This window comes from Mesoplodon densirostris, chromosome 6 (assembly GCF_025265405.1).
Source record: "Mesoplodon densirostris isolate mMesDen1 chromosome 6, mMesDen1 primary haplotype, whole genome shotgun sequence".
In the NCBI taxonomy this organism is placed as follows: domain Eukaryota; kingdom Metazoa; phylum Chordata; class Mammalia; order Artiodactyla; family Ziphiidae; genus Mesoplodon; species Mesoplodon densirostris.
In genome coordinates this window covers 124,579,540-124,607,127 of record NC_082666.1, presented here as the reverse complement: position 1 = coordinate 124,607,127, position 27,588 = coordinate 124,579,540, and the positions used below count along the sequence as shown (strand labels likewise).

The window sequence follows — 27,588 nt, the reverse complement described above, 5'->3', positions numbered from 1 at the left end:
TGCCAAGACTGAATCAGGAAGAAAATATGAACAGACCAATCACAAGCACTGAAATTGAGACTGTGATTAAAAATCTTCCAACAAACAAAAGCCCAGGACCAGATGGCTTCACAGGTGAATTCTATCAAACATTTAGAGAAGAGCTAACACCTATCCTTCTCAAACTCTTCCAAAATATAGCAGAGGGAGGAGCACTCCCAAACTCATTCTACGAGGCCACCATCACCTTGATACCAAAACCAGACAACGATGTCACAAAGAAAGAAAACTACAGGCCAATACCACTGATAAACATAGATGCAAAAATCCTCAACAATATACTAGGAAACAGAATCCAACAGCACATTAAAAGGATCATACACCATGATGAAGTGGGGTTTATTCCAGGAATGCAGGGATGCTTCAATATACGCAAATCAATCCATGTGATACACCATATTAACAAGTTGAAGGAGAAAAACCATATGATCATCTCAATAGATGCAGAGAAAGCTTTCGACAAAATTCAACACCCATTTATGATAACAACCCTGCAGAAAGTAGGCATAGAGGGAACTTTCCTCAACATAATAAAGGCCATATATGACAAACCCACAGCCAACATTGTCCTCAATGGTGAAAAACTGAAACCATTTCCACTAAGATCAGGAACAAGAAAAGGCTGCCCACTCTCACCACTCTTATTCAACTTAGTTTTGGAAGTTTTAGCCACAGCAATCAGAGAAGAAAAGGAAATAAAAGGAATCCAAATGGGAAAAGAAGAAGTAAAGCTGTCACTGTTTGCAGATGACATGATACTATACATAGAGAATCCTAAAGATGCTACCAGAAAACTACTAGAGCTAATCAATGAATTTGGTAAAGTAGCAGGATACAAAATTAATGCACAGAAATCTCTGGCATTCCTGTACACTAATGATGAAAAATCTGAAAATGAAATCAAGAAAACACTCCCATTTACCATTGCAACAAAAAGAATAAAATATCTAGGAATAAACCTACCTAAGGAGACAAAAGACCTGTATGCAGAAAATTATAAGACACTGATGAAAGAAATTAAAGATGATACAAATAGATGGAGAGATATACCATGCTCCTGGATTGGAAGAATCAATATTGTGAAAATGACTCTACTACCCAAAGCAATCTACAGATTCAATGCAATCCCTATCAAACTACCACTGGCATTTTTCACAGAACTAGAACAAAAAATTTCAAAATTTGTTTGGAGAAACAAAAGACCCCGAATAGCCAAAGCAATCTTGAGAATGAAAAACGGAGCTGGAGGAATCAGGCTCCCTGACTTCAGACTATACTACAAAGCTACAGTAATCAAGACAGTGTGGTACTGGCACAAAAACAGAAAGATAGATCAATGGAACAGGATAGAAAGCCCAGAGATAAACCCACGCACATATGGTCAACTTATCTTTGATAAAGGAGGCAGGAATGTACAGTGGAGAAAGGACAGCCTCTTCAATAAGTGGTGCTGGGAAAACTGGACAGGGACATGTAAAAGTATGAGATTAGATCATTCCCTAACACCATACACAAAAATAAGCTCAAAATGGATTAAAGACCTAAATGTAAGGCCAGAAACTATCAAACTCTTAGAGGAAAACATAGGCAGAACACTCTATGACATAAGTCACAGCAAGATCCTTTTTGACCCACCTCCTAGAGAAATGGAAATAAATACAAAGATTAACAAATGGGACCTAATGAAACTTCAAAGCTTTTGCACAGCAAAGGAAACCATAAACAAGACCAAAAGACAACCCTCAGAATGGGAGATAATATTTGCAAATGAAGCAACTGACAAAGGATTAATCTCCAAAATTTATAAACAGCTCATGCAGCTCAATAGCAAAAAAACAAACAACCCAATCCAAAAATGGGCAGAAGACTTAAATAGGCATTTCTCCAAAGAAGATATACAGACTGCCAACCAACACATGAAAGAATGCTCAACATCATTAATCATTAGAGAAATGCAAATCAAAACTACAATGAGATATCATCTCACACCAGTCAGAATGGCCATCATCAAGAAATCTAGAAACAATAAATGCTGGAGAGGGTGTGGAGAAAAGGGAACACTCTTGCACTGCTGGTGGGAATGTGAATTGGTACAGCCACTATGGAGAACAGTATGGAGGTTCCTTAAAAAACTAAAAATAGAACTACCATATGATCCAGAAATCCCACTACTAGGCTTATACCCTGAGAAAACCATAATTCAAAAAGAGACATGTACCAAAATGTTCATTGAAGCTCTATTCACAATAGCCCGGAGCTGGAAACAACCTAAGTGTCCATCATCGGATGAATGGATAAAGAAGATGTGGCATATATATACAATGGAATATTACTCAGCCATAAAAAGAAACGAAACTGAGCTATTTGTAATGAGGTGGATAGACCTAAAGTCTGTCATACAGAGTGAAGTAAGTCAGAAAGAGAAAGACAAATACCGTATGCTAACACACATATATGGAATTAAAAAAAAAATGTCATGAAGAACCTAGGGGTAAAACGGGAATAAAGACACAGATCTACTTGAGAATGGACTTGAGGATATGGGGAGGGGGAAGGGTAAGCTGTGACAAAACAAAAGAGAGGCATGGACATATATACACTACCAAACGTAAGGTAGATAGCTAGTGGGAAGCAGCCGCATAGCACAGGGAGATCAGCTCGGTGCTTTGTGACCGCCTGGAGGGGTGGGATAGGGAGGGTTGGAGGGAGGGAGACGCAAGAGGGAAGGGATATGGGAACAGATGTATATGTATGACTGATTCACTTTGTTATAAAGCAGAAACTAATAAAGAAAAATGCTACCAGAAAACTACTATAGCTAATCAATGAATTTGGTAAAGTAGCAGGATACAAATTTAATGCACAGAAATCTCTGGCATTCCTGTACACTAATGATGAAAAATCTGAAAGTGAAATCAAGAAAAGACTCCCATTTACCATTGCAACAAAAAGAATAAAATATCTAGGAATAAACCTACCTAAGGAGACAAAAGACCTGTATGCAGAAAATTATAAGACACTGATGAAAGAAATTAAAGATGATACAAACAGATGGAGAGATATACCATGCTCCTGGATTGGAAGAATCAACATTGTGAAAATGACTCTACTACCCAAAGCAATCTACAGATTCAATGCAATCCCTATTAAGTTACCACTGGCATTTTTCACAGAACTAGAACAAAAAATTTTACAATTTGTTTTTTTTTTTTTTTTTTTGCGGTATGTGGGCCTCTCATTGTTGTGGTCTCTCCCGTTGCGAAGCACAGGCTCCGGACGCGCAGGCTCAGCAGCCATGGCTCACGGGCCCAGCCGCTCCGCGGCATGTGGGATCTTCCCGGACTGGGGCACGAACCCGTGTCCCCTGCATCGGCAGGCGGACTCTCAACCACTGCGCCACCAGGGAAGCCCTACAATTTGTATGGAAACACAAAAGACCCCCAAGAGCCAAAGCAATCTTGAGAACGAAAAACGGAGCTGGAGGAATCAGGCTCCCTGACTTCAGACTATACTACAAAGCTACAGTAATCAAGACAGTGTGGTACTGGCACAAAAACAGAAAGATAGACCAATGGAACAGGATAGAAAGCCCAGAGATAAACCCACGCACATATGGTCACCTTATCTTTGATAAAGGAGGCAGGAATGTACAGTGGAGAAAAGACAGCCTCTTCAATAAGTGGTGCTGGGAAAACTGGACAGGTACATGTAAAAGTATGAGATTAGATCACTCCCTAACACCATACACAAAAATAAGCTCAAAATGGATTAAAGACCTAAATGTAAGGCCAGAAACTATCAAACTCTTAGAGGAAAACATAGGCAGAACATTATGACATAAATCACAGCAAGATCCTTTTTGACCCACCTCCTAGAGAAATGGAAATAAAAACAAAAATAAACAAATGGGACCTAATAAAACTTCAAAGCTTTTGCACAGCAAAGGAAACCATAAACAAGACCAAAAGACAACCCTCAGAATGGGAGATAATATTTGCAAATGAAGCAACTGACAAAGGATTAATCTCCAAAATTTATAAGCAGCTCATGCAGCTCATTAACAAAAAAACAACAACCCAATCCAAAAATGGGCAGAACACCTAAATAGACATTTCTCCAAAGAAGATATACAGACTGCCAACAAACACATGAAAGAATGCTCAACATCATTAATCATTAGAGAAATGCAAATCAAAACTAGAATGAGGTATCAGCTTACACCAGTCAGAATGGCCATCATCAAAAAATCTAGAAACAATAAATGCTAGAGATGGTGTGGAGAAAAGGGAACACTCTTACACTGCTGGTGGGAATGTGAATTGGTACAGCCACTATGGAGAAAAGTATGGAGGTTCATTAAAAAACTACAAATAGAACTACCATATGACCCAGGAATCCCACTACTGGGCATATACCCTGAGAAAACCATAATTCAAAGAGTCATGTACCAAAATGTTCACTGCAGCTCTATTTACAATAGCCCAGAGATGGAACAACCTAAGTGTCCATCATCGGATGAATGGATAAAGATGTGGCACATATATACAATGGAATATTACTCAGCCATAAAAAGAAATGAAATTGAGCTATTTGTAATGAGGTGGATATACCTAGAGTCTGTCATACAGAGTGAAGTAAGTCAGAAAGAGAAAGACAAATACCGTATGCTAACACATATATATGGAATTCAAGAAAAAAAAGTCATGAAGAACCTGGGGGTAAGACAGGAATAAAGACACAGACCTACTAGAGAATGGACTTGAGGATATGGGGAGGTGGAAGGGTAAGCTGTGACAAAGCGAGAAAGAGGCATGGACATATATACACTACCAAACGTAAGGTAGATAGCTAGTGGGAAGCAGCCGCATAGCACAGGGAGATCAGCTCGGTGCTTTGTGACCACCTGGAGGGGTGGGATAGGGAGGGTGGGAGGGAGGGAGACGCAAGAGGGAAGAGATATGGGAACGTATGTATATGTATAACTGATTCACTTTGTTATAAAGCAGAAACTCACACACCATTGTAAAGCAATTATACTCCAATAAAGATGTAAAAAAAAAAAAAAAAGAAAAAAAAAGACCACGACTGTAAATGAGATCTCAGTTTCTCCTAGAAAAGTAGTTAAGATGATTTCCTTCACACTATCAGGAATATGTCACTCTTTCTCCACATTTACATTAATGTCAGTAAAGAATGCTTGTTGCTACTCTTTCTTTTTTCTTCAGAGGCTCTAGAACAGGAATAACAGACACATGGCTCCACATCCTCCTCCCACACTCACTAGAGTATCTGGGTTGGAGCAGATCTGAAAAAGGAAATGCTGATGTAGATCACAAGCTCCTGGAACCAAACACCATGCCCACTTCCCATCATCCTCCATCTCCTGGCTCGCGAATGAAGAGATGAACATGTGAATAAACGTGATACTGGCAAAGAGGCTTGGACGTGCTGTCTGTCCTATCATTTCCATCCTCTCTATCTACAGACAGCATTCTAGGTGTCCCATTTTTAATTTAAAAAAATTCAAACCCGTCAATTTGCAGTAAGACTCTTCTCATTAGAAACTGTTAACAGATAAGACTGGTCACTGATGATTTCTGGCATAAAAGATTAACACATTACCTCTGCACTCGGTACACTCGAGTCCACGGAGGCACGAGGGCAAGGATCCGGGCCACCAATTCAATCAGGTCACTGGGAGAGTAACTCTTGTATCTTCCCGATTTCCACAGCTCATAAAGCCCAGTTCCACGAATCACCAGGGTAGGGTAGAGTTTCAAACCATCAGGACGAAAAGCAGGGTTCTCAAAAAACTCCTGTGAATAGAGAAAATGACTCCTCCATTAGTTATATGGAGATTACCCATAGTGAAGTTTCGATCTGGGGCTGGCTTCTCTCACATACCTATGTGGTCCTTAGACTGATTTTCCTTCCCATCAAGCGAGGGAAGGTAGACAGAACAGAAACTCATTCTTTTTACAGCCTCAGTGGAGCAGAACATGTGTGTGCTGGGTGACCAAGCCCTTACCAACCAACCCAACCCCGGTCCACTGCCGTGGTGTCATTGCATGCCACCCTCCCCACCTTGCTTTTCTGTCTTTGCAAAGGCAATTTCCTCTGCCTGGAAATTTCATCAGTTTTTCTTCATCTAGCTAAACTTCAGGTCTCAGCTTGAATGCCAATTCTTCACAGAGGTCTTCCTGACCTTCAAATACAAGTCGCTTCACTTAAAAATGTTTTTTGGAAGTCTGTATTCTTGCCTTCCTAGCAGCATCATACTGACAATTTATCTGATGCCTGCCTTCACCTCCAGACTATAGCCTCCTTTAATAATGGAATATATTTAATTGTTTAAACTTTTAAAAGTTGTGACATAGATCATCATCTGGGCTGCAAAACCTAAACTGTCTACTATATGGCTCTTTGCAGAAAAAGTATGCCGACCCCTGGATATGACTATTTTGTCCTCAGGCCAACTGGTGCCATTCCTAACCCGGGATACACACAGTCCATTTGTTATCTGGACACTGAGGGATACATCTAATTCATCTACTTTGACATAGTAATTTTCTGCACTGTATCATCCCAGCTGGCTGCCTTATTTCTTTACTTGGGATGTAGCAAGGAGACATCAGGCATTCTCCTTCCTATGACTTTGTACTGCTAATGTGCTCTTATCTTGATTTCGCTTGACATGTGATAGAGGAATGAAGGTGGACTCATACAGCTCCCTCTCACCCCGACCCTGGCGTTAGTATTTAAACGGCCAGCAGTACTGTGTCTTGTGAATTGTGAAAATGTTTTTTTATCTTGTGCTATTATTCTTACAGAGCTTTCCATTGTTTAACTTGGTTTTCAAAGAAATATATAACTATAGTTTTCGATCTCTCTCATTGATTTCTGTCACAGTCTTTTTTTTTAAAATTTTTTTAATTGATTGATTGATTGATTGATTGCTGTGTTGGCTCTTCGTTTCTGGGCGAGGGCTTTCTCTAGTTGCGGCAAGTGGGGGCCACTCCTCATCGCGGTGCGCGGGCCTCTCACTATCGCAGCCTCTCTTGTTGCGGAGCACAGGCTCCAGACGCGCAGGCTCAGTAATTGTGGCTCACGGGGCTAGTTGCTCCGCGGCATGTGGGATCTTCCCAGACCAGGGCTCGACCTTGTGTCCCCTGCATTGGCAGGCAGATTTTCAACCACTGCGCCACCAGGGAAGCCCTCTGTCACAGTCTTAAATGCTGTAATCTTTGTGCACCATTTGCTCTTAGGGCTATTCTTCTGTAATTGCGTGTAATTTTCCCTGTAACATTTATATATTAAAGATTCATGAGGTCTTTAATATTCTATAGCCATCCATAAAGAGTATGTATGCAAGTCAATTTCTACCTAGTCTGCATCTATATTGGAACATAGGATTTCAGTAAAGTACTTCTGGTTACTCGTGTAATAAATTTAGGGGACATATGGGCTGATATAATCCTTTCATAAGAATGATGATAGATGGAATTGGTGCTGGACTTCCGGTTAAACATGGAGAATTAAAATATGTGTTTCTTTCCTTTCCTTCCAAAATCACACTGAAATAAGAGGAAATAATTTTTTTAAAAAGCATAAACCCAGAAGAACAAAGAGAACATCAGAGGAGACAGGATGGGGAATAAGTGACAGCAATAAATTTTTGGAAGACAGAAAATGGATGGAAGATTGGTAAATGACTTTGCAAATGAAGAAAACTGTAAACAAACTACCTGCAAAGGGGGATACGGATGAAAGGGCAGCTCAGTCACACCAGAGTCCCAGGAACGAGCATGGATCAGAAATAGCAGTAATGACAATTCTTCAGAATATAGTTATGATTCAGACGATGTGAATATTATACCAACAAAAAGACAAAAACCTTAGTGATTGATTCTGATATGGAAAGTGAAAATGAAACTCATGATGCTGGAGAATGCTCCTTTGCTTCTACAGAAGAGTGGACTGAAGACAACATTTCATGAAATTTAGAAGACTTTACAGGTGTGTCAGGTGTAACTATTGAATGTAATAACCCACAAAGTGTTAGTGAAGTAACAGAATTAATTTTGATTGGCCAAAATAAAAATCGCCAGCCACAGGCATTAATTTCTGCAAAAATCCCCTGGTCAATAATGAGTTAAAAAAAAAAAAAGGAGGGAAAATGATTTCACAGAATTCTGTAAGTGTGAAGGTATTAGAATAGAGACATTTTTGGGCATGTAAAAGGCTTACTTCCCATGATGAATCCTTTCTTAGAAAGCTGCTGGAGGGCTTCCCTGGTGGCGCAGTGGTTGAGAGTCCACCTGCCAATGCAGGAGACACAGGTTCGTGCCCCAGTCTGGGAAGATCCCACATGCCGCGGAGCGGCTGGGCCCGTGAGCCATGGCCCGTGAGCCATGGCCACTGAGCCTGAGCGTCCAGAGCCTGTGCTCCGCGACGGGAGAGGCCACAACAGTGAGAGGCCCACGTACAGCAAAAAAAAAAAAAAAAAAAGAAAGCTGCTGGAGAATGTGTTTTAGTAAAGTAAAGGAATAAACCAATAAAAAGGATTAACTTGGTTTCTCAAAAACAAAGGATCCGATCCTAGAGAGCGGAGGAGAGGAGGCCTAAGGAAGACCTCTGTGAACTAGGCACAGAGAACTGCCAGGCCAGTCTGGACCTGGAAGATTAGACCTCCAGGACTTATGTCTCCAGCCTAAAAAAGGAACTTAGAGAGTATGTGATAGGGTCGGCCACTGAGCGAGGGGCTTTAACACTGAATGGGCACACGTGAAGGTTACAGACCCTCAGAGAACTAATAAGCAAGTAAAGAAATAAGACAATTCTACTGTTAACTCTAGGAAAAACAAAAAGTTATTTAAGAAAAGAAAGTAAGTATAGTATATTACTTGGGTCCATGCAAATAATAATAATTTATGTAAAAACTGTAACGAAAACATTGACTACTCACATAACTAAAACAGTGGCCTAATAATATTGGGGGAATGGGAGTTCAAAGAATTAACTCTTTAACTATTGTATTGATAACAGTAAGACAAGAGAATCTCTCTACTGATAGTCAGGAAACAGGAATCCAAGCACAGAAGAAGGAAACATAGTGGTAAATACTGGGACACCCCGCCTCCCCTGGCCTGGCCACAACAGTTGAAAGTGGTGGAGGACTACTGTGTTTTGATATGACCCCTTTAGAACTGACTGGATTTTCAAACACTAGTTAATAATAATTTTATTAATTAATACCTTTTATACTATAAAGATAAAAATTAATTGAATAAACATCATTCTGGTGGCAATGTGGATGATACATTACAAGGGAACATGGCTGGTGGCCGTGGGACTTAGCTAAGAAGCTGTCGACCTGTGCAGCGAGCTGACAAAAGCATGAACTGAAGTTGTGGCAGTGGGGATGAAGAGGAGGCGACAGCCCTCAAAAATATTCAGAGGGAGTAATTGACAGGACCTCCTGTTAGATTAGACCCACGGTAGAGGGAACAGCAGCAGCAGTGATGTACTGAGCACTCGCTATGTGCCAGGCATTCTTCTAAGCATGCTGCATGCATTACCTCTGCCCACCTTCACAACAGCCTCAATCAGAGATGAGGAAACTGAGGAACAAAGCAGTCCGTTTGCTACCAAGTGGCGGGTGAGGCCAGGATTCAAACTAGGCCCAGTCTGGCTCCACATAGTCTCTCTTTCCTTCTGAATGACTAAATGTCTAGCTTGGGAGGGTATGTGGATGATGGAACACCAATATCACAGGAAACAGAAGACGAGGAGACCACTGGGGGAATGAAGTAGGTCCATGCTGGACACGTTAAGTACAAGTAAGACATCTGGTACTAGTTGAAGAGTATTCAGCAATTGGACTTAAGAGCTAAGGCTTAAGGCTGGAGAGAAAATGAGATTCATTGAAGTGTAAGTGGTAAGGTTAGAGCAACAGAAGAAAGACAAGCCTACAGACGAGAGCAAAAGACAGAAGCCACATTTAAGTGGTGGGAAGAAAAAGAAGATCTAGCGGAAAAGAAATAGTCCTAGAGGTTAAAAAGGGAACCAGGGGACAGCAGAGTCACAAAAGCCAGGGAGGTGAGAATTTAAAACTGGAGAGTCTTTAAAAATAACAGGTGCTAAGATTGGATAAAATGTCAGCCAAGAAGTATCCTTTGGATTTGGAGATTAGCAAGTACTTTACAATGTTTGAGAGAATAGTTTCAGAGGCGGGGGGGGGGAGTGTGTGTGTGTGTTGGCGGGCAGCGGAGAGTGAGCAGAAGCCAAGCTGCAGTGGATTTGGAGGAAGCAGGGACACTGAAGCGTCTGTAAATGACATGGGGGCACTCAAGGGAAAGGAAGGCAGGTTACTGCTGTTTTTCATTGTAGGCCTTACAGTACAATTTGACTTTTAAAATTGTGCATGTATTCCTTTGATACAAATAAAAAATAACTGAAAACGGAGAGTTTTGTTTCTGTAAGATCCAACCCGACCAGGATTTCAACATCATTCAGGTCATGCATAGTCATTCATCATAAAACAGACTTTCCTTGGCCTAAGAAAGGAAACACAGAAAGGTGCAATAGAAAGGGTGCCTTCCTAAGAGCCTGTTTCTACCTAAGACTCACCATGGCCTTTAACAGTTACTTAACCGCGTCAGGTCTTGTTTCCTTATCTGAGGAGGCTGCAACAGGTGGTCTTTACCGATATAATTCTACACTACCTGTATTCCATGACATTACCTTAAGTATCGAGCCTTTACATTAAGAAAACCAAGCAAATGAAGAAGTAACAACAACAAACACCTCTAACCATACCTGCCAAACTGTAACTTGATCACACTGGCTTTTGGGAAAAACAGCTCAGTGGGGAAAAAAAAAAGAACTTCTGAGTGTCCAAAGGGTGGGCAAACATTAATGGACTTTGAAAGATTTCGCATTACTGACAAGAGGTTCTGGAGATAAATTTTTCCTCAAGAGAAACTGACACTCTCTAAGCATTTTCAGCAACCTGAGCTTGGATATCCAGGAGCAGTCTAATTTTAAAGGAATAAAATACAAAAACAGCTAAAGGTTATTTTGAGTAGTAAATGATATATCATTTTGGAGACCTCAGGACAGATGCAAAGGGTGAAGTTAATGCTTGGAGGATAAATTCCTAAGATGTTAAACATTCTCCATCACAACCAGGACTTTCAGCTTTATAAGAAAAAGAAAACTTCATTTCAAAAAAATAAATCTCAGTTACTGAAAAATATAAGCAATTGCTATTTATCACAAACAGCTATGAGCTCTGTACTGACCACTAGATAAGAGCGTGAATCTGCAATGAACAGACACAAGTGACCAGCTCCGCTCTTAGTGACCCAGAACTGACCTAAGCAACAAGGTGTGAGAGCAAAGCCAATTTATAACTAACACATGCAGGCACATAGCTGGGTAGAGGCTTTATGGATCCATGCCAGGCAAGGCTAGCTGGTCCTCTACAGATATAACATTTTTTAGACTTCTACAATTATATAAGTAGACCCTTTACTTAGCAACCCTTCCTATGGATAAAACACATTAAGGGAACTCTATCTGTGGGTTGCCAATAATGTGACAATAAAATAAAGTAGGGAAAAAAGAAGTTTTTAAAGTGTAAAATATACTGCCTACTAATTCAGGAAAAGCTGTGAATTCCAAATAGGCCCAAATAAGATTTCTTAAACAAAAACTAGTTTAAAAAAATTTTAGTAAACCTTTTATTGAAATATATCTTAGTATAAAAAAGTACACAAATCATAAGTGCACACCTTGATAGATTTTTACAAATCATGTAGCCAGCACCTAGACACTCAAATCAGGAAAAGGCACCTTATCCAAACCTCAGAAACCTACCACATGCCTGTTTCCAGCTACAATTCCACCCAAAGCTTCTGAACCTCACATTACTAGGATTGTATGTTAGGTAGTCTTTTGGATCTGGTTTCCTTTGCTCAATATTATGCTGAATAGAATCAGCCACGTTGTTGCATGAAGTCATAATTAATTTACTCTTATTGTTTTATGTATTTCATTGTTTGACTACACCACAACTTATAATATTTATGTATTTGACTTTAATGGACACTTGGGTTGTTTCCAATCTGATGATACTACACACTCAGTAATTTGTGACTGTGTCTTGGTAAATATGTGTGTGCATTTCTGTTGGGTAAACGTGAAGGAGTAGAATTGCTGGGTCATGGAGTATGCCTACGTTCACTTTTAGCAGACACTGTCAAACAGTTTTCTAATATGATGTACTATATTCCCACTGGCAGTAAATGAGAGTTCCAGTTGCTCCATACTCTTACCAACACTTGATATTGTCTTTTTTCATTTTAGCTATTCTTAGCTATTCTGATGAGTATACAGTAGCCATGCATTGTAGTTTTAAATTTCATTTCTTTGAAGATAAATGACTTTGAGAACTTTTAAGTAGTTTTACTGAATATTTGAATATCCTATCTGTGAAGTGTTTGTTCAGGTTTTTTTTTTTTCCCCATTCTCCTATTAGGTGGTCTGTCTTTTTTTAAATTGATTTGTAAAAATATTTAAGACAATCTATGGATTAATTTTTCAGAGAATTTTTCTCTAGAGAGAAATCAGGTTTCTCATTTTAGCTCTATTTTGTTACTCATTTGCTGGGATGCAGTTAGAAAAGGCATATGGTCTGCTCATATTCCCTGTAGGTTTCTTTGAAAAGATTATAAACAAGCAGATAAATCCATTTACACGAAGGGCTGTCTTTGCAATATTATTTATGAACTATTCTTTATTTTGAAGATACTAAGAAAATGAATTTGAAGACTCAGCTATTTGCTATTACTTGACATATTTTTTCCAAGGGCACTTAAAGTTATGAATTCTGGTTATACCACTGGCCCACCTAAGAGCTGTGCTAAAGAAAAGTGTGTTTCAGGTGCCTTTTAGGCTTGAAGTCTGAGTACCTGGCTAGTACTACTGAGGGGAAGATATTAGATTCAAAATCTATTACATAGTCAATATGGGGGAATTAATAACATCTGTGAACATCTGTGAATTAATGCTGTCTTATAAAATAGGCTTTTATTTGTAATTCATTGGCTTAGAAATAATAAAAATAAACTTTTTAAAAGGAAAGGATTATTAACTTCACAAATAAGGCATGATGAATTCTATTGTTCTAATAAACAGAGCAAAATAAAAGCATTTTTGTGGATGAAATAACTTGATAAATATTTTCATTCTCTTCTCTAAAAGGATATCCTTAAGCCACTTTCCCTATTTGAGAATCTGAAGGAAAAAAGAGTTTTGAGCAATCTCATTTCCCAAGACAAGGCTAACATGAATCAAGCTAACATGTGATAGAGTAAAAACAAACAAACAAAGAAACAAATAAACCCCAGAGTTAGGTATTAAAATTCAAAGAACAGAAAGGCTAGAGGAAAACAGAATATTTTCTTTCACTGTCTAATGAAATGCTGTACGAGAAAGGCAGTTCTAAGTTTAGAAGTATCTTAAGAAATCATCACTAAGAAAATAAGTAAGTAAATAAGATAGATTTGACAACAGAAACAAAAGGTCAAGGATAGGTTGGGGAAAATATTTTTAACAAATATAAAAAACAATCCATAATGTTATTACCTAGAAAGTCCATATAGTAGTTAATATTAGAAATATTCATATCCAATAGAGTAATTGGTCAGAGGACAAAAACACACAATTCCAAAAAGATGAAAGAATTATACTTACTAAATACAAACCTAAAAAATGCATTACTTGTAATTACAAAATACAAGTTGAAACGGCATTTTTATCCATCAAATTAATGAAGATAAAATATTGTATGTGTGTGTGTCTGTGTGTGTGTATATATATATATGTATGTATGTATGTAGAAAATACATAAATAGGAGAGAATATTTTGGGAAAAAGATAACCCTGCTGAAAGGAGTGTAAGTTGTTACAACCCTGGGAAAAGCAACTAAATAATATGGTGAGATTCTTAAAGTATTTATACCTTCACCTGATAATTCTACTCCAGGGAATTTGTCCTAAAGAAATAACCCTAAATACTACAAAAAATTACAGGCATAAAATTTGTTGATGTGCAGTCTATTTACAATATCAAAGACTGATAATATCTTCAATTAAAAAAACTGGAAGTGGTTAAGCAAAGTATGGCATATTTGTTCAATGGAAATTAAGTGGATATTTAAATATGTTAACCTTTTAACAGAGACCAGGCTATAACAGGAATAAATGTTTGCTATAATGTTAAGTGAAAAAGCTATTAAAATAATTACCTATCATATATGTAAGTGTAAGTATATCTTTGTGTATCTATGTATCACCCACCTCCTCCCCTAAAAAATCCTAAGTATAAAAAAATCCTGGGGGGCTTCCCTGGTGGTGCAGTGGTTGGGAGTCTGCCTGCTAATGCAGGGGATACAGGTTCGAGCCCCGGTCTGGGAGGATCCCACATGCCGCGGAGCAACTAGGCCCGTGAGCCACAACTACTGAGCCTGCGCATCTGGAGCCTGTGCTCCGCAACAAGAGAGGCCGCGATAGTGAGAGGCCCGCGCACCGCGATGAAGAGTGGCCCCCACTTGCCACAACTAGAGAAAGCCCTCGCACAGAAATGAAGACCCAACACAGCAAAAAAAAAAATAATAATAATAATAATTAATAAACTCCTAACCCCAACATCTTAAAAAAAAAAATCCTGGGAGTATATTGACATGTTAGGGTTTTATTTGGTGTCGGGGCTGTGAGTGACTCCTCTTTCTCCACTGTGTCATAATGAGGATGTCTTGCTTTAATAATGGGAAAAAAATCAACAGTAAATAATCAGAAAGAGCAGAGAGGGTAGAAGCAGCATGCAGAGGCATTCTCAAGTAGCTCGGTTTAAGGTAACACTTACTATAAACTGTTCAATGTCTCTCTCTAGTCCCACATTTGGCAGATCGGGCATCATATGAGCCACAACTTTGAAACCAGAATCTTTGGCCAGGTGAAAGGACTCACATACCGCCTTCACAGTGTGGCCCCTGAGGAAGAAAATTCACTACCTGTTACACAAATAAATGGGCAACAAGGTGAGTACAAGGTGAGTACAAGGAATAGAGGGAAAACAATCTCCGAGACAGGTAACAGTTAGCTCTATAATGAAGAATATGGTTGGGGAAAAAGAAATCTTAGAAAGTCATTTTTACATCTCCACCTCTGAGAAGGCCTGGAAAAAAAAATTTTACTTCTGAGATATTTCTCAGAAATTCCCTTATGCACTTACTCAAAGTTCTGACAGTAAGTGACTGAGGTCACAGGAGTTAATATACGCTAAAATTATTTGATTTAGCATCATTGGCCAAAATAAGCTTGCTAATGTAAATATCTAGGTTAAAAACAAGAATAATGAGCTCAAAACCATGCAGGAGCAGCATCTTGTTATGCCCTTTCCTTTAAAAATCTTTTAACAAATAATTTCATTTGGAGAAAGAAAGCGGTGGGGGAAGACAGACAGACAGACAGAGAGAGAGAGAGAGAGAGAGAGAGAGAGACAGAGAGAGACAGAGACAGAGAGACAGGGAGAGAGGGAGAGAGGGAGAGAGAGAGATACATCTATACACAAAGTAGATTTAACTCTGGTGGGTTGGAGGGCCCTAAAAAAAAGTAAGAAGAGAGAATGATTTAGTGACAAGGCAGAATCATTTGGGGCCAGCTGTATAAATCATCTTAACATTCTAGTGCCACATTCAAGTACGAAGCAAGCCCTAATAATAGTTTGGGGCTACTAAAGACCGAAAGCCCTGTGTCAATCCTTTCACCACCTAGCCATTCCTATTCACCACCAAAGAATCCTACAAACCATGGACTCCTTCCCACTCTTTGAAGGTTCCCATCCATTTCCATGGCTTCCATCTCTAATCTCTTTTTGCTCATGACTTCTCAATCTATATGACCGGGCCAGGCCTCTCTTCTGACACCACGCCCAAATATCCAATACTCTAATGCTGCACTGTACAATATTAGAGTCACGAGGCACACGTGGTTATTCAAGTTTATCTTTAAATTAATTCAGACGAAAAATTCAACTCCTCGGTTGTGCTATCACAGTGGACAGTGCGGGTACAGGCCATTTCAGTCACTGCAGAATGTTCTGCTGGACAGCCCCGCTCTCAAACAAACCTTCAACCAGTTGTCCCACAAGTATCTGAAACTTAGTTTATCCAAAATGAAACTCGTCTTCCCTCCAAGCCTCTCTATTTCCCATTCTCTCTTACCCTCATTCCCACTCCGTCACCGAACACTGCTTTTCAGGACATCGTTTCCTGCTTAAGTTACCACAGCAGCCTCTGAACTGATCTTGCTTCTAGCTTGGTCTTCTTAGTCCACCCTCACACTGTGATCTTCAGGACTTCCCTGCTGGTCCAGTGGTAAAGAATCCGCCTTCCAATGCAGGGGACGCGGGTGCAATCCCTGGTCAGGGAACTGAGATCCCACGTGTCGCAGGGCAGCTGGGCCCGTGCGCCTCAACTAGAGCCCGCATGCCTCAAACTACAGAGCCCGTGCACCCTGGAGCCCACGCCACAACTAGAGAAGAGAAAACCTGCACGCCACAAAGAGAGAGAAGCCCGTGCACCACAACGAGGAGCCCGCGTGCCGCAACTGAGACCCGACGCAGCCAAAAATAAATAAATTAAATAAATAAAATAAAACCCGAATCTTTTAAAATAAATAAATAAATAAAATAAAATGCAGATATGCCTTGATCACAAGTTAGCTTGCAGCCTGGCCTTGGATTAAAGCCCAAACTTGCTGGGCTGACTTCGAAGGCGCCCCATGGTCTGGCTTCTAAGGCGCCTCATGGTCTGGCCACCCTGCTGACCCTTTCAGCCTCACCTCTTACCACGCTCCTACCTCATGCTCCACACTCCCATCAAATGAAACCACTCCAATGTCCTGAAATGTGCCATGTATTCCTATCCTCAGGAGCTTGCTCGTACTCTTCTTTCTGCCTGAAAAAATCTTCCTCTTCCCCACCTGACTAACTCAGACTCTTCCTGTAAGTCTCAGCTTCGATGTCACTTTCTTCAAAAAGCTTTCCTGACCTTCCAGAGACTCTTTCCACCCCCAAGGTACCTCTCTGGCGTAGCCTTGGTTACTGCAGCAGCCCTACCAGTGTTCCTGGTTCAAGCCTTCCCCGACAAGAACGCATCCTATGCAGGCTGATCTTTCTCAAGCCTGATATCCATCTGACTCTTCCTGTGTGCAAAATATTTAATAGACCTCTATTACCTAAAGGGAAGCATCGCCCTCCTTAGCCTGGCACTCTTCCTGGTTGTTGCTAAGATGCTGACCCATGTGTTTCCCTAGTTTCCCTTTACTTCCTTCTCCGAGCACAACCCTCTGCCATGTCTATCCAAATCCTATTAAAGTGAAGCAGCCTTAAGGTCCAACTCAACACACACTTACTCCCTGAAGCCTGCCTTTATTTCTGGACGGAAGAGAACTTCATGTGGCTCTATCAACCCTTATTTCGTTCCTTCCTTAGACTCCCGAATTTCTCAAAGTTTATACCCATCACCTCACCAGCCTTTCTTTCACTACCCTACCAACTGGCATTTGCTTCACCAAAACTAATGTCTTAAATCTCACACTAGTTTCCTTATTGTTCAAACCCTTTTCTTGTTCCTATTCTCCTTGGCCTTCTCTCATGCTTTAAACTACTAACCTTGAGCCTTGCCCTCTGCTTTCCATATGGGAAAGGCTATTTATCACAAGAATTGGAAGAGAGATGAGCATGTTTACAGACTACTGGAAAAAAGCCAGTAAAGAAAGACTGAAAATCAGGGAAGGAGGAGATGGAATTAAGAGCACAGACAGAAGAATGAATAGGAGGAACACCTAGACCTCTCCCTGTCAGATGGGTAGTAACGCAGATCCAATCGGTGGGGGAAAAGGAAGCATTGTGCAAGATCATCTGCACCGTCTTACCGGTTGGTATCTCTGGCCACGTCCTCATAGACACTCTGCACCCCTATCTCCAGCCTTGTGCAGCCATAAGTCAACATATCACTTAAATGCCGCTTCATGCAATAATCTGGTCTGGTCTCAATAGTAATTCCGATGCACTTTGTGAGGCTTCTCTCAGAATACCTGTAGAGTAAAATCGAAAAGTAAACAACTTGCCAAAGCTTTAGGACATTTGCTCTCATTTAAAGGATGTCTTCCTCTTGTCCTCCTGGCTCTAACCCAGTGGTTAAGAGTGTGGGTTCGGACTTCCCTGATGGCTCAGTGGTTAAGAATCTGCCTGCCAATGCAGGGGACGCGGGTTCGAACCCTGGTCCGGGAAGATCCCCCATGCCGCGGAGCAACTAAGTCCATGCGCCTCAACTACTGAGCCTGTGCTCTAGAGCCCGCGAGCCATAACTACTGAGCCTGTGTGCCGCAACTACTGAAGCCCGTGTGCCTAGAGCCCGTGCTCTGCAACAAGAGAAGCCACTGCAATAAGAAGCCTGCACACCGCAACGAAGAGTAGCCCCTGCTCACAGCAACTAGAAAAAGCCCACGCGCAGCAACGAAGACCCAATTCAGCCAAAAATAAATAAAATAAATAAATAAATAAAAACAGTTGGGAAAAAAAAAAGCGCGTGGGCTCTGGAGCCAGATTATCTGAGTTCAAATCCTGGCTCTGCTATTTCCTAACTATGCAAACAGGAAAGTTATTAACCTCCCTGTGCTTCGGTTTCATTATCTGCAAAATGAGGATAATAGTAGCTGTACCTCATGGGATTGACGTGACTGAGCCAGCACAAAGTAATGCTATCATCACCATTATCATTATTATTCTCCTCAGTGTGCTGCAGCCATCATCTCCTTGAAAGCAGGGATTTCAACTGTGAGAACCCTAATTTTCAATTCCTAGCAACAATTTTTCATGGAAGTGAAAACCATCTGCATTATGTATTTCCCACTCTATATTTTAGAGTTATGTTAAATAAAAGAAAAGAGGGGGGAGGGGAGGGTATGCACAGTGATCATAGGAATAATTCAGATGAAATGTCTTCTATACCCATAAGTCTTTTTGTCAAGCCTATTGATCTTAGCAACAACTTACAAAATTAGGAATCATTTCTCTCCTTCACTAAAACCAGATATCAGAGTAGTGAGTACCACTCTAAATTTATTTATTTATTTATTTATTTAATTTATTTATTTTGGCTGCGTTGGGTCTTCGTTGCTGCGTGCAGGCTTTCTCTAGTTGTGGCGAGCGGGGGCTGCTCTTCGTTGCAACGTGCAGGCTTCTCACTAAGGTGGCTTCTCCTGTTGTGGAGCGCGGGCTCCTGGTGCATGGGCCTCACTAGTTGTGGCTCAAAGGCTCTAGAGCGCAGGCTCAGTAGTTGTGGCACACGGGCTTAGCTCCTCCGCGGCATGTGGGATCTTCCCAGCCCAGGACTTGAACCCATGCCCCCTGCATTGGCAGGCGGATTCTCAAACCACTGCACCACCAGGGAAGCCCATGAGTACCACTTTAGATTTAAGCTAGAATCTAGAAGAGGAAAATGACTTGCTAAGTGGTCTGCTGATGTGATGGAATAGGAACCATTACCTAGAGGCCACTGCAGCCAAGCACTGCACTATATACTCCACACGCACTGAATGCTCCCATTAGCTCTATGAAGTATGTCTTATTATCCCCATTTTACAGATAAAGAAACTGAAGTTCCTAAAGTGATTAAATACTTTGTCCAAGGGTACAGAGCTCATAAAATCCAAGTCAGGATTTGAAGGTAGGTCTGTCTGACTTCAAAAATCCTGCTCTGTGTTTCACTCTATCACATGGCTTGGACAGTTCAGCATGGGGCATCAGACCTGTCCTCTCTTCAACTTCTCCTAGAACGAAATAATTCTTCTCAGTGTACCCTTCTACAACTTTCTCAATTCTTCGGGCAGGGTGAGGGAAGCCTTTTTCTGCCACTTAGTTTCGTCTTTCCAAAGAAGTTCATAGCTTTTTTTCTTGAAAAATAAAAATCATAAAATTTCCATAGTTTTGTAACTACTGTTCTCCTTTAAGTTCATTCATTACTGACAATTCATAATTGTCAATAAAACTGACTTATCTAATTTAATAATAATTATTAAGAAGGTTACGAATCACTGAACTGAAGGACTGATTCTGAAGTCTTTCACTCTAGACGTTCAAAGTGTTTACACTATTACCCTATTCCTAAGGTTTTATATAGGATTACCAGAGGCAGCAAGAACCAAAGGTAAACAACTAGTCTATAGTTACTAAACGATGAATCATAAGACAAAAAAGGGCACAGATCTTATCAAATCTTGCCTCTGACAGCTAGCTTCTCTGAGACAATCACATCAGAAAGTCTCATGCCTCTCAAACAGGTGGGTCCCAAGGCATGCAGAATACATGTAACTCACCTTCTTTGAATACCAATTATTGTGTTTGGAGAAAACCATTGTTTTAAAATAATTAAGGGACTTTCCTCGTGGTCCAGTGGTTAGGAATCTGCCTTCCAGTTCAAGGGACGTGGTTTTGATCCTTGGTTGGGGGAACTAAGATCCCACATGCTGCGGGGCAACTAAGCCCGTGCACCACAACTACTGAGCCTGCGCTCTACAGCCCGCGAGCCACAACTACTGAGCCTGCGCGCTCTGGAGGCTGTGCCCCCACAACTAGAGGGAAGCCTGTGTGCCACAACAAAAAGGATCCTGTGTGCCGCAACGAGGATCTTGCGTGCTGCAGCCAAGACCTGACGCAGCCAAATAAAATAAATAAATAAATATTAAAAAAAAAAAAAGAAAACACTAATGTATTATGGAGAAAGCATATTGCATGACAGCTGAAAAAACCAAAAAGTGGAAAACTCTTAAGTTTTGAGTATATTTAACGAAGTAAGTGAGAACATTTTACAATCAGGCATTCCAAAATTGTATCATAAAACCTCTCCATTAATTGATATTTTTATAAAACCCACAGTATTTCCTGGGACTTCCCTGGTGGTCCAGTGGTTAAGACTCCATGTTCCCAATGCTGGGGGCACGGGTTCAATCCCTGGTCAGGGAACAAAGATCCTATGTGCCACAAGGCGCAGCCAATCAATCAATCAACCAATCAATCAATAAGTAAGTAAACACAAACAAACAAAACAAAAAAACAACCCACAGTATTTCCTAAAAGGATGCCATTAAGTTATCAGCAAAGTTGGCAGCACAACAGTACCCTGCATTACTAAAACTAGAGGACAGGCAACTGCACAGATGGGAATTCGTCAAGAGGAAAGCTAATCTCTATTGCACAGATCATCAAAGGCCCAAGCAAGACTGATAGAGAAAGCTGCTGCGAGGATGATAAGGTCTCTTCATAAGTAGTTAGAATGTAGTACAGGACACAGAGGCAAACCTTATTCTCAAACAATAATTTAACTCCATTTCAAAAGTGTCTTTCCTCTTGGGGAAAATGTCATTACCTTTTGCAGGAGCAGAAATGGAGGAACAAAAAATAACTCAAGTTTTTAAAAGCCAATATTTTCTATTTACCACTATCTTTCTTTCAGAATTGTATTTTCATCTGAAAAGCAATTAAGCAGAAATACCTATCAAATTTAAGCAAAAACAATGGAATATTTTCTAAAGAACAGAATATAAGGTCATCTTATACAGTATAAGGTCATTTTTTAAAGGATTTTTGTTAATGCTATATTTAGTTCTACATATCACTAATTCTTGCCTCTTCATTAAAGAGAGATGTAAAGATATAAATATGATTGGTTTTTTGAAATATTGCAAATACGTTCATAAAGGCTGCCAACTAATCTAAGCAAAATATCTGAGCTGGCATTTTATGGCCTGCTATAACCCACCACACTGTTTAGACAGCCATCCAACAGTGTGGCTCTCCTTTACTACCGAGTTCAATTACCATACCATTGGGGAGCGGGGAGAGGCAGACTTGTTAAATTCTTGGGCGTTTAGGAAAGGCACCAAATTTTCCAACCCTGATCATGAGCTTCTAAGAGACAAAGTCAGGACTTGTACCCAGGTCTTCTGATTCCAATTCCACTTCTCTTTTTGTGGCATTAGAGGGTCATTTGAAATAAGCCTAAATGCCACCACTGTGGGGCTATGCTGAATCCTACACTTTTCTGTATGCCATAGGAGTGGCACCAACTATAAAAGATGCTAATGTTCTCTGTGAAGCATAACTTAAACCCATAACTTATGCTGACAGCATTTATTTTTTAACTGGGGTGTTGGTGCTGGGAGGGGGTAGGAGATGGGACAATAACCTGGGAACATAAAAGCAAATAAAAACCAAACGCTACCCAGACTTCAAAACAAAGCTCAAATACGTTTCTCCTGCCATGACATCTTCCCAGCGCCTCTCAGTAATTCTGCGCTCTCATTCCTAAAGTACCTTGCCCATACTCTGCAGTTTGTCTTGTTATTTGTGGCTGTGTCTGTCTATCCACCTAGACAGGAAGCTCCTGGAAGGCAGCAGGCTCGTATACATGTAGAGGTAAGGGCTTGAGCACTAAAAACTCTCCTTCAATATGAAAATTACAAATATGAAGAATGAGTAAATGAATGAGGCATAACCGAAAACATAGGAGGTCCCTCTCTACTCCCATAGCAGCCTCTAGCTAATTCTACTGGTTACCTTTCCTCTTGCGAAGAGTTAACCCTAAAAGTTGCTGAACACTAAGCCAGGTAATCCACAGAAAGTAAAGATACAGTAGTTCAGTAGTTCTTGTCCCAGAGATGCTCAACAGTCTAGCTGTAGGGATAAGACACACAGCTAAAACCAAGAACCACTTAAGAACACAGAGCCAGAAGTGGCAGACAGATAACTGGATAGGAATGATTTCTTGGAAAGCATGCTTCTATTTCTGGAAGGAAGCAAGTGACCTATAAAAGTGACATCTATTGTTATTACTTACTGTCCCTTCACACTAAGGTCCCAACCGGGGGGACACTGAAGAAAGACGATGTGAAGGTCTCTTTATTATCTTCTGTAAACGGTTTCTGATTCACTCCAAGAAGGCTGTGGCATCAAAGAACACTTCTGATTACTATTAATCTCCTGAAGTCCTCTCTAAAACCTGTCATTCATTAAGTTGGATGTGTCTTACTTTAGATTTCCTGTGTGAAATCTCACTAGAGGTCTAAACCCAAATTTCTGAGAGGTTTATGGACCCTTTCCTACCTGGACATCCCTCTACCTCAAACTCAACCTGCTCAAACCAAATCACAACGTAAATATTTGTGATATGTAGATGAAATATTGATTTTCATTAATCATAATGTACAAATTCTCTTTTGCATCTGCAGTCTCAAAATGAGTAAGTAGAATTTATAAACCTCTTTGGACAGCCAAAGATTTTTTTGACTTGCCAAATAACATCTGGGGTTATTGGTGTAATTCCTCAGTAGTACCACAGAACACATGCTTTTTTGGTGCGGGGGCAGGGTGGTGCAGGGGCTATTATCATATCTGGAAAATATCTCAACAAAATTTTATGTTCTGTATAATGCTGTGCTAGTGATATTCCAAACTTAAGAACGACTGAGTTGAATGTTTGAGAATTTAAAAATAACTATCTTTTCCCTTTTGAGATGGTGGTCAAGTTTGCTTCCTGGATATTGGCAGTTATGTCAAGAGGGTCTATAACATAAGGTTCTGCCCAACACAAACTGAGGAAACAGACAGGAACAGAAGTTCAATTTTTTTTTTTTTTTTTTTTTTTTTTTTTTTTTTGCGGTATGCGGGCCTCTCACTGTTGTGGCCTCCCCCGTTGCGGAGCACAGGCTCCGGACGCGCAGGCTCCGGACGCGCAGGCTCAGCGGCCATGGCTCACGGGCCCAGCCGCTCCGCGGCATATGGGATCCTCCCAGACCGGGGCACGAACCCGTATCCCCTGCATCGGCAGGCAGACTCTCAACCACTTGCGCCACCAGGGAGGCCCCAGAAGTTCAATTTTTAAATGAGTACAACCTATGAAAAAAAATCACCTGGTAACATAGCTTAGAGACAGTAATCAGGGACCTTTGGTCCCTTATCATGCTAGTTTAAGATATATGAAAAACAACCCATAACGGTTTGGGTTTTGATTCTTTCAGTAGCTGACAAGAATGCTACCATTTTATACTCCTAATCACACAGCTGAAGAGCCAACAGCAATGTACTATTAATAGAAAAAAACAATCATGGTTATTACACATTCTTTTAATATTGTATTCACATTCAAATTTAAGGGCTATATACATAAATGCACTACAGAACAGTTGTCGTTGTCAGAAAGTGACTGCTAGATGAAAAATAACCTTTGAGCACATCTTTTAGATAAAAATTCCCATTCCAGTAGAAATCTTCAAAGTATACAACGTGACAGAAAGAAGTAACTTTAGAAATAATATAGTCCTGCCTCCTCATTAATAATGTAAGATAACAACAGAAATAAGTCTGGAACCTAATTCTTAATGCACAGTTCTTCCCACTGCACTCATTTAACAATGCTTTTTAAGTACAGTAAGTCCCCTACATACAAACGAGTTCCATTCCGAGAGCACATTCGTAAGTCCAACAAAATTAGCCTAGGTACCCAACTTTTACAGATAATGCCAGACACGTGAACTAACTTACGTGACTGGACATGCAAACGCATGTTCACATCTTTGAAAGTTCACAACTTGAAGGTTCGTATGTAGGGGACTTACTATACCTTCTCTCCTCACGGAATTGTGTTAGATATGACAGACCCTCTCTCTTAAGAAGACATTCCCTATTAAAGGATATAGAAAAAATGCATCGCACAGAATTAGACAATAATGGTATTCAGTAAAACCATTACTCTTGGCTACTGAAAACCAAAGTGAGGGAGTGACTAAATTGGTAGATGCAAATATTAATGGTATCTAATGTTAACAGATTAAACATTCCAATTAAAAGGCAGACATTGTCAAAATGGATAAAAGAAACAAGACCCAACTACTGTAGACTTCCATAAAACTGCCAACTAGACTGTTAAAAGAAACACAATTTCAATACAGAGACACATATGGGTGGAAAGTAAATGGATGGAAGAAGATACTACATAGGGAAAACAGTTATGTAAAAGCTGTAATGTCTAATTTAACATCAATAAAAGGAAACTTCAAGACCAGAAATAAAGGACATTTCATAATGATAAAAAGGTAACTTCATATTGATAAAAAGTTCATACACCAGGAAAACATATCAATCATAAATGTGCATACTCCTCAGAGCAGACCTTCAAAATAAATGAAGTAAAAACTAATATAACTAAAGGGAGAAATAGATAATTCTTCATAGTTGGATATTTTAATCTCTCTTTCTCTCTTAGCAACTGATAGAACCATATAGAAAAAAAACAAAACAAACCAACCCCAAGACAAGGACCATCTGAACAACACTATCTACCACTTTGACTGAACTGATATTTATAGAACATTACATCCAACAACTGCAGAATACACATTCTATCAAATATACATAGTTTGTTCACCAAGACAGACCATATATGCTGAACCACAAAATAAGCCTCAATAAAAAACACTTTAAGAAACTGAAATTGTATAGAATAGACCCTCTCTGACCAATATGGAATTAAATTCGAAATCAATGACATTAAGAAATCAAGAAAAACTCCAAGTTTTTGGAAATTTAGAAATTAAACAATCCATTTGTATATAATCCATGGGTCAAAATACAAACAATTAGGAAACATTGTGAACTGAATAATAATTAAAATACAACATATTAAAATTTGTGGGATTCAGCCAAAGCAGTGCTTAGGGGAAAACTTTAAAGCTTTAAATACTTATTAGAAAAGAAGAAAGGTCTATACTGATAAGTTTCTATACCTTACTTAAGCACAGAAAGAGCAAAGGAAATCCAAAGCAAGTAGAAGATGATAATAAAAATAAAAGCAGAAATATATTAAGTAAAGGACATAAACAAAACTAAAAGTTAATTCTTTACAAAGAACAACAAAATTGATAAACCTTAACTAGACTAATAAAGAAAAAAAGAGAGAACACAGGTAATCAATATCAGGATTGAAGGAGGGAAGATCACTAACATCCTACAGAAATTAAAGACAAAATAAGGGAACATTATGAACAACTTAATACCAAAAAGTTTGACAATTTGGATAAAACAAATTCCTTGAAAAATATAATTTACCAAAATGGACACAGAAGAAACAGAATATTTGAATATCCCTTTATCTATTAAAGGAATTGAATTAATCATCTAAGACCCTCCCATAAAGAAACTCCAGTCTTGGATACTTTTACTGTTGAGTTCTAGCAAATACTTACAGAAGAAGTAATATTCATCTTACATGAACTCTTTCAGAAAATAGAGGAGGAAACACTTCATAAGTTGTTTTATAGGGCCGGCATAACACTAAAACCAAAATCTGACCAAGAAGTTACATAAAAGGAAATCACAAACCGCCATCCCTCATGGACAAAATCCTTTACAAAGTATTAGAAAGGTGAATACAGTGATATATAAAAAGAAAAAATACATTTTGACCAAATAGGGTTTATCTTAGGAATGCAAGGTTAGTTTAACATTAAAAGATCAATCAAAGTGCTATATATTATCAGAATAAAGGAGGAAAATCATATGATCATTTAAATACAGAAAAATCATTAGACAAATGAGTTAATGATAAAAACTCTTAGCAAAATTCTTCAATCTGATAAAGGTATCTACAAAAAAAAAACTCACAAGTAACACTGTACTTAACACTGCAATATTAAATGTTTTCCCTGAATTACTGGGAATAAGACAGACAGACTCACTCTCACCACTTCTATTTAACACTGTACAGAATGTCCTAGCTGTTGCAATATGGCAAGAAAAAGAAAAGCATGCAAATCCAAAAGGAAAAATTAAAACTCACTGTATTTGCAGATTATATGATTGTTTTTGAAGAAAATCCCAGCAAATTTACAAAAACAACTTTTAGAACTAAGTAGTGAATTTATAGTAAGGTCATATGATATAAAGTTAATATACAAAAATCAACCATGTATCTAGATACTAGCTGCAAACAATGTGAGAATACAATTTTTAAAAATTTCATTTAATATAGCATCAACAAAATACTTTGGAATAAATTTAACAAAAAGCTTACAAAATATCCAAACTGAAGATTGCTAAGAGAAATTAAAAAACACTTAAGGAAACCAGGAGATAGACTATGTTCATAAACTGGAAAACAATATGTTAAATGGCAATTTTCTCAAAATTCTTCTATAGTTTAAACACAATCCCAATCCTATCACACTTTTTATTTTTATTTACTTATTTTTTTAACATCTTTATTGGAGTATAATTGCTTTACAATGCTGTGTTAGTTTCTGCTGTATAACAAAGTGAAATTAGTTATATGTATACTTACATCCCCATATCCCCTCCCTCTTGCGCCTCCCTCCCACCCCCCCCATTCCACCCTGCTACGTGGTCACAAAGCACCGAGCTGATCT

The 27,588-nt window shown here is 39.4% G+C and overlaps 1 protein-coding gene across 1 annotated transcript in view; it reads right to left on the bottom strand.

Annotated features, from left to right (window-relative positions):
• The window catches only part of ELP3 (elongator acetyltransferase complex subunit 3), a 111,146-nt gene that overhangs the window by 48,051 nt on the left and 35,507 nt on the right, over nt 1-27,588 (bottom strand). The window contains exons 8-10 of the mRNA XM_060102610.1: nt 18,043-18,204; nt 14,969-15,095; nt 5,662-5,855 (exon numbers count right to left, since the gene is read on the bottom strand). Coding sequence (XP_059958593.1) covers nt 5,662-5,855; nt 14,969-15,095; nt 18,043-18,204 — 483 coding nt within the window. The remainder of the gene's footprint in view (nt 1-5,661; nt 5,856-14,968; nt 15,096-18,042; nt 18,205-27,588) is intronic.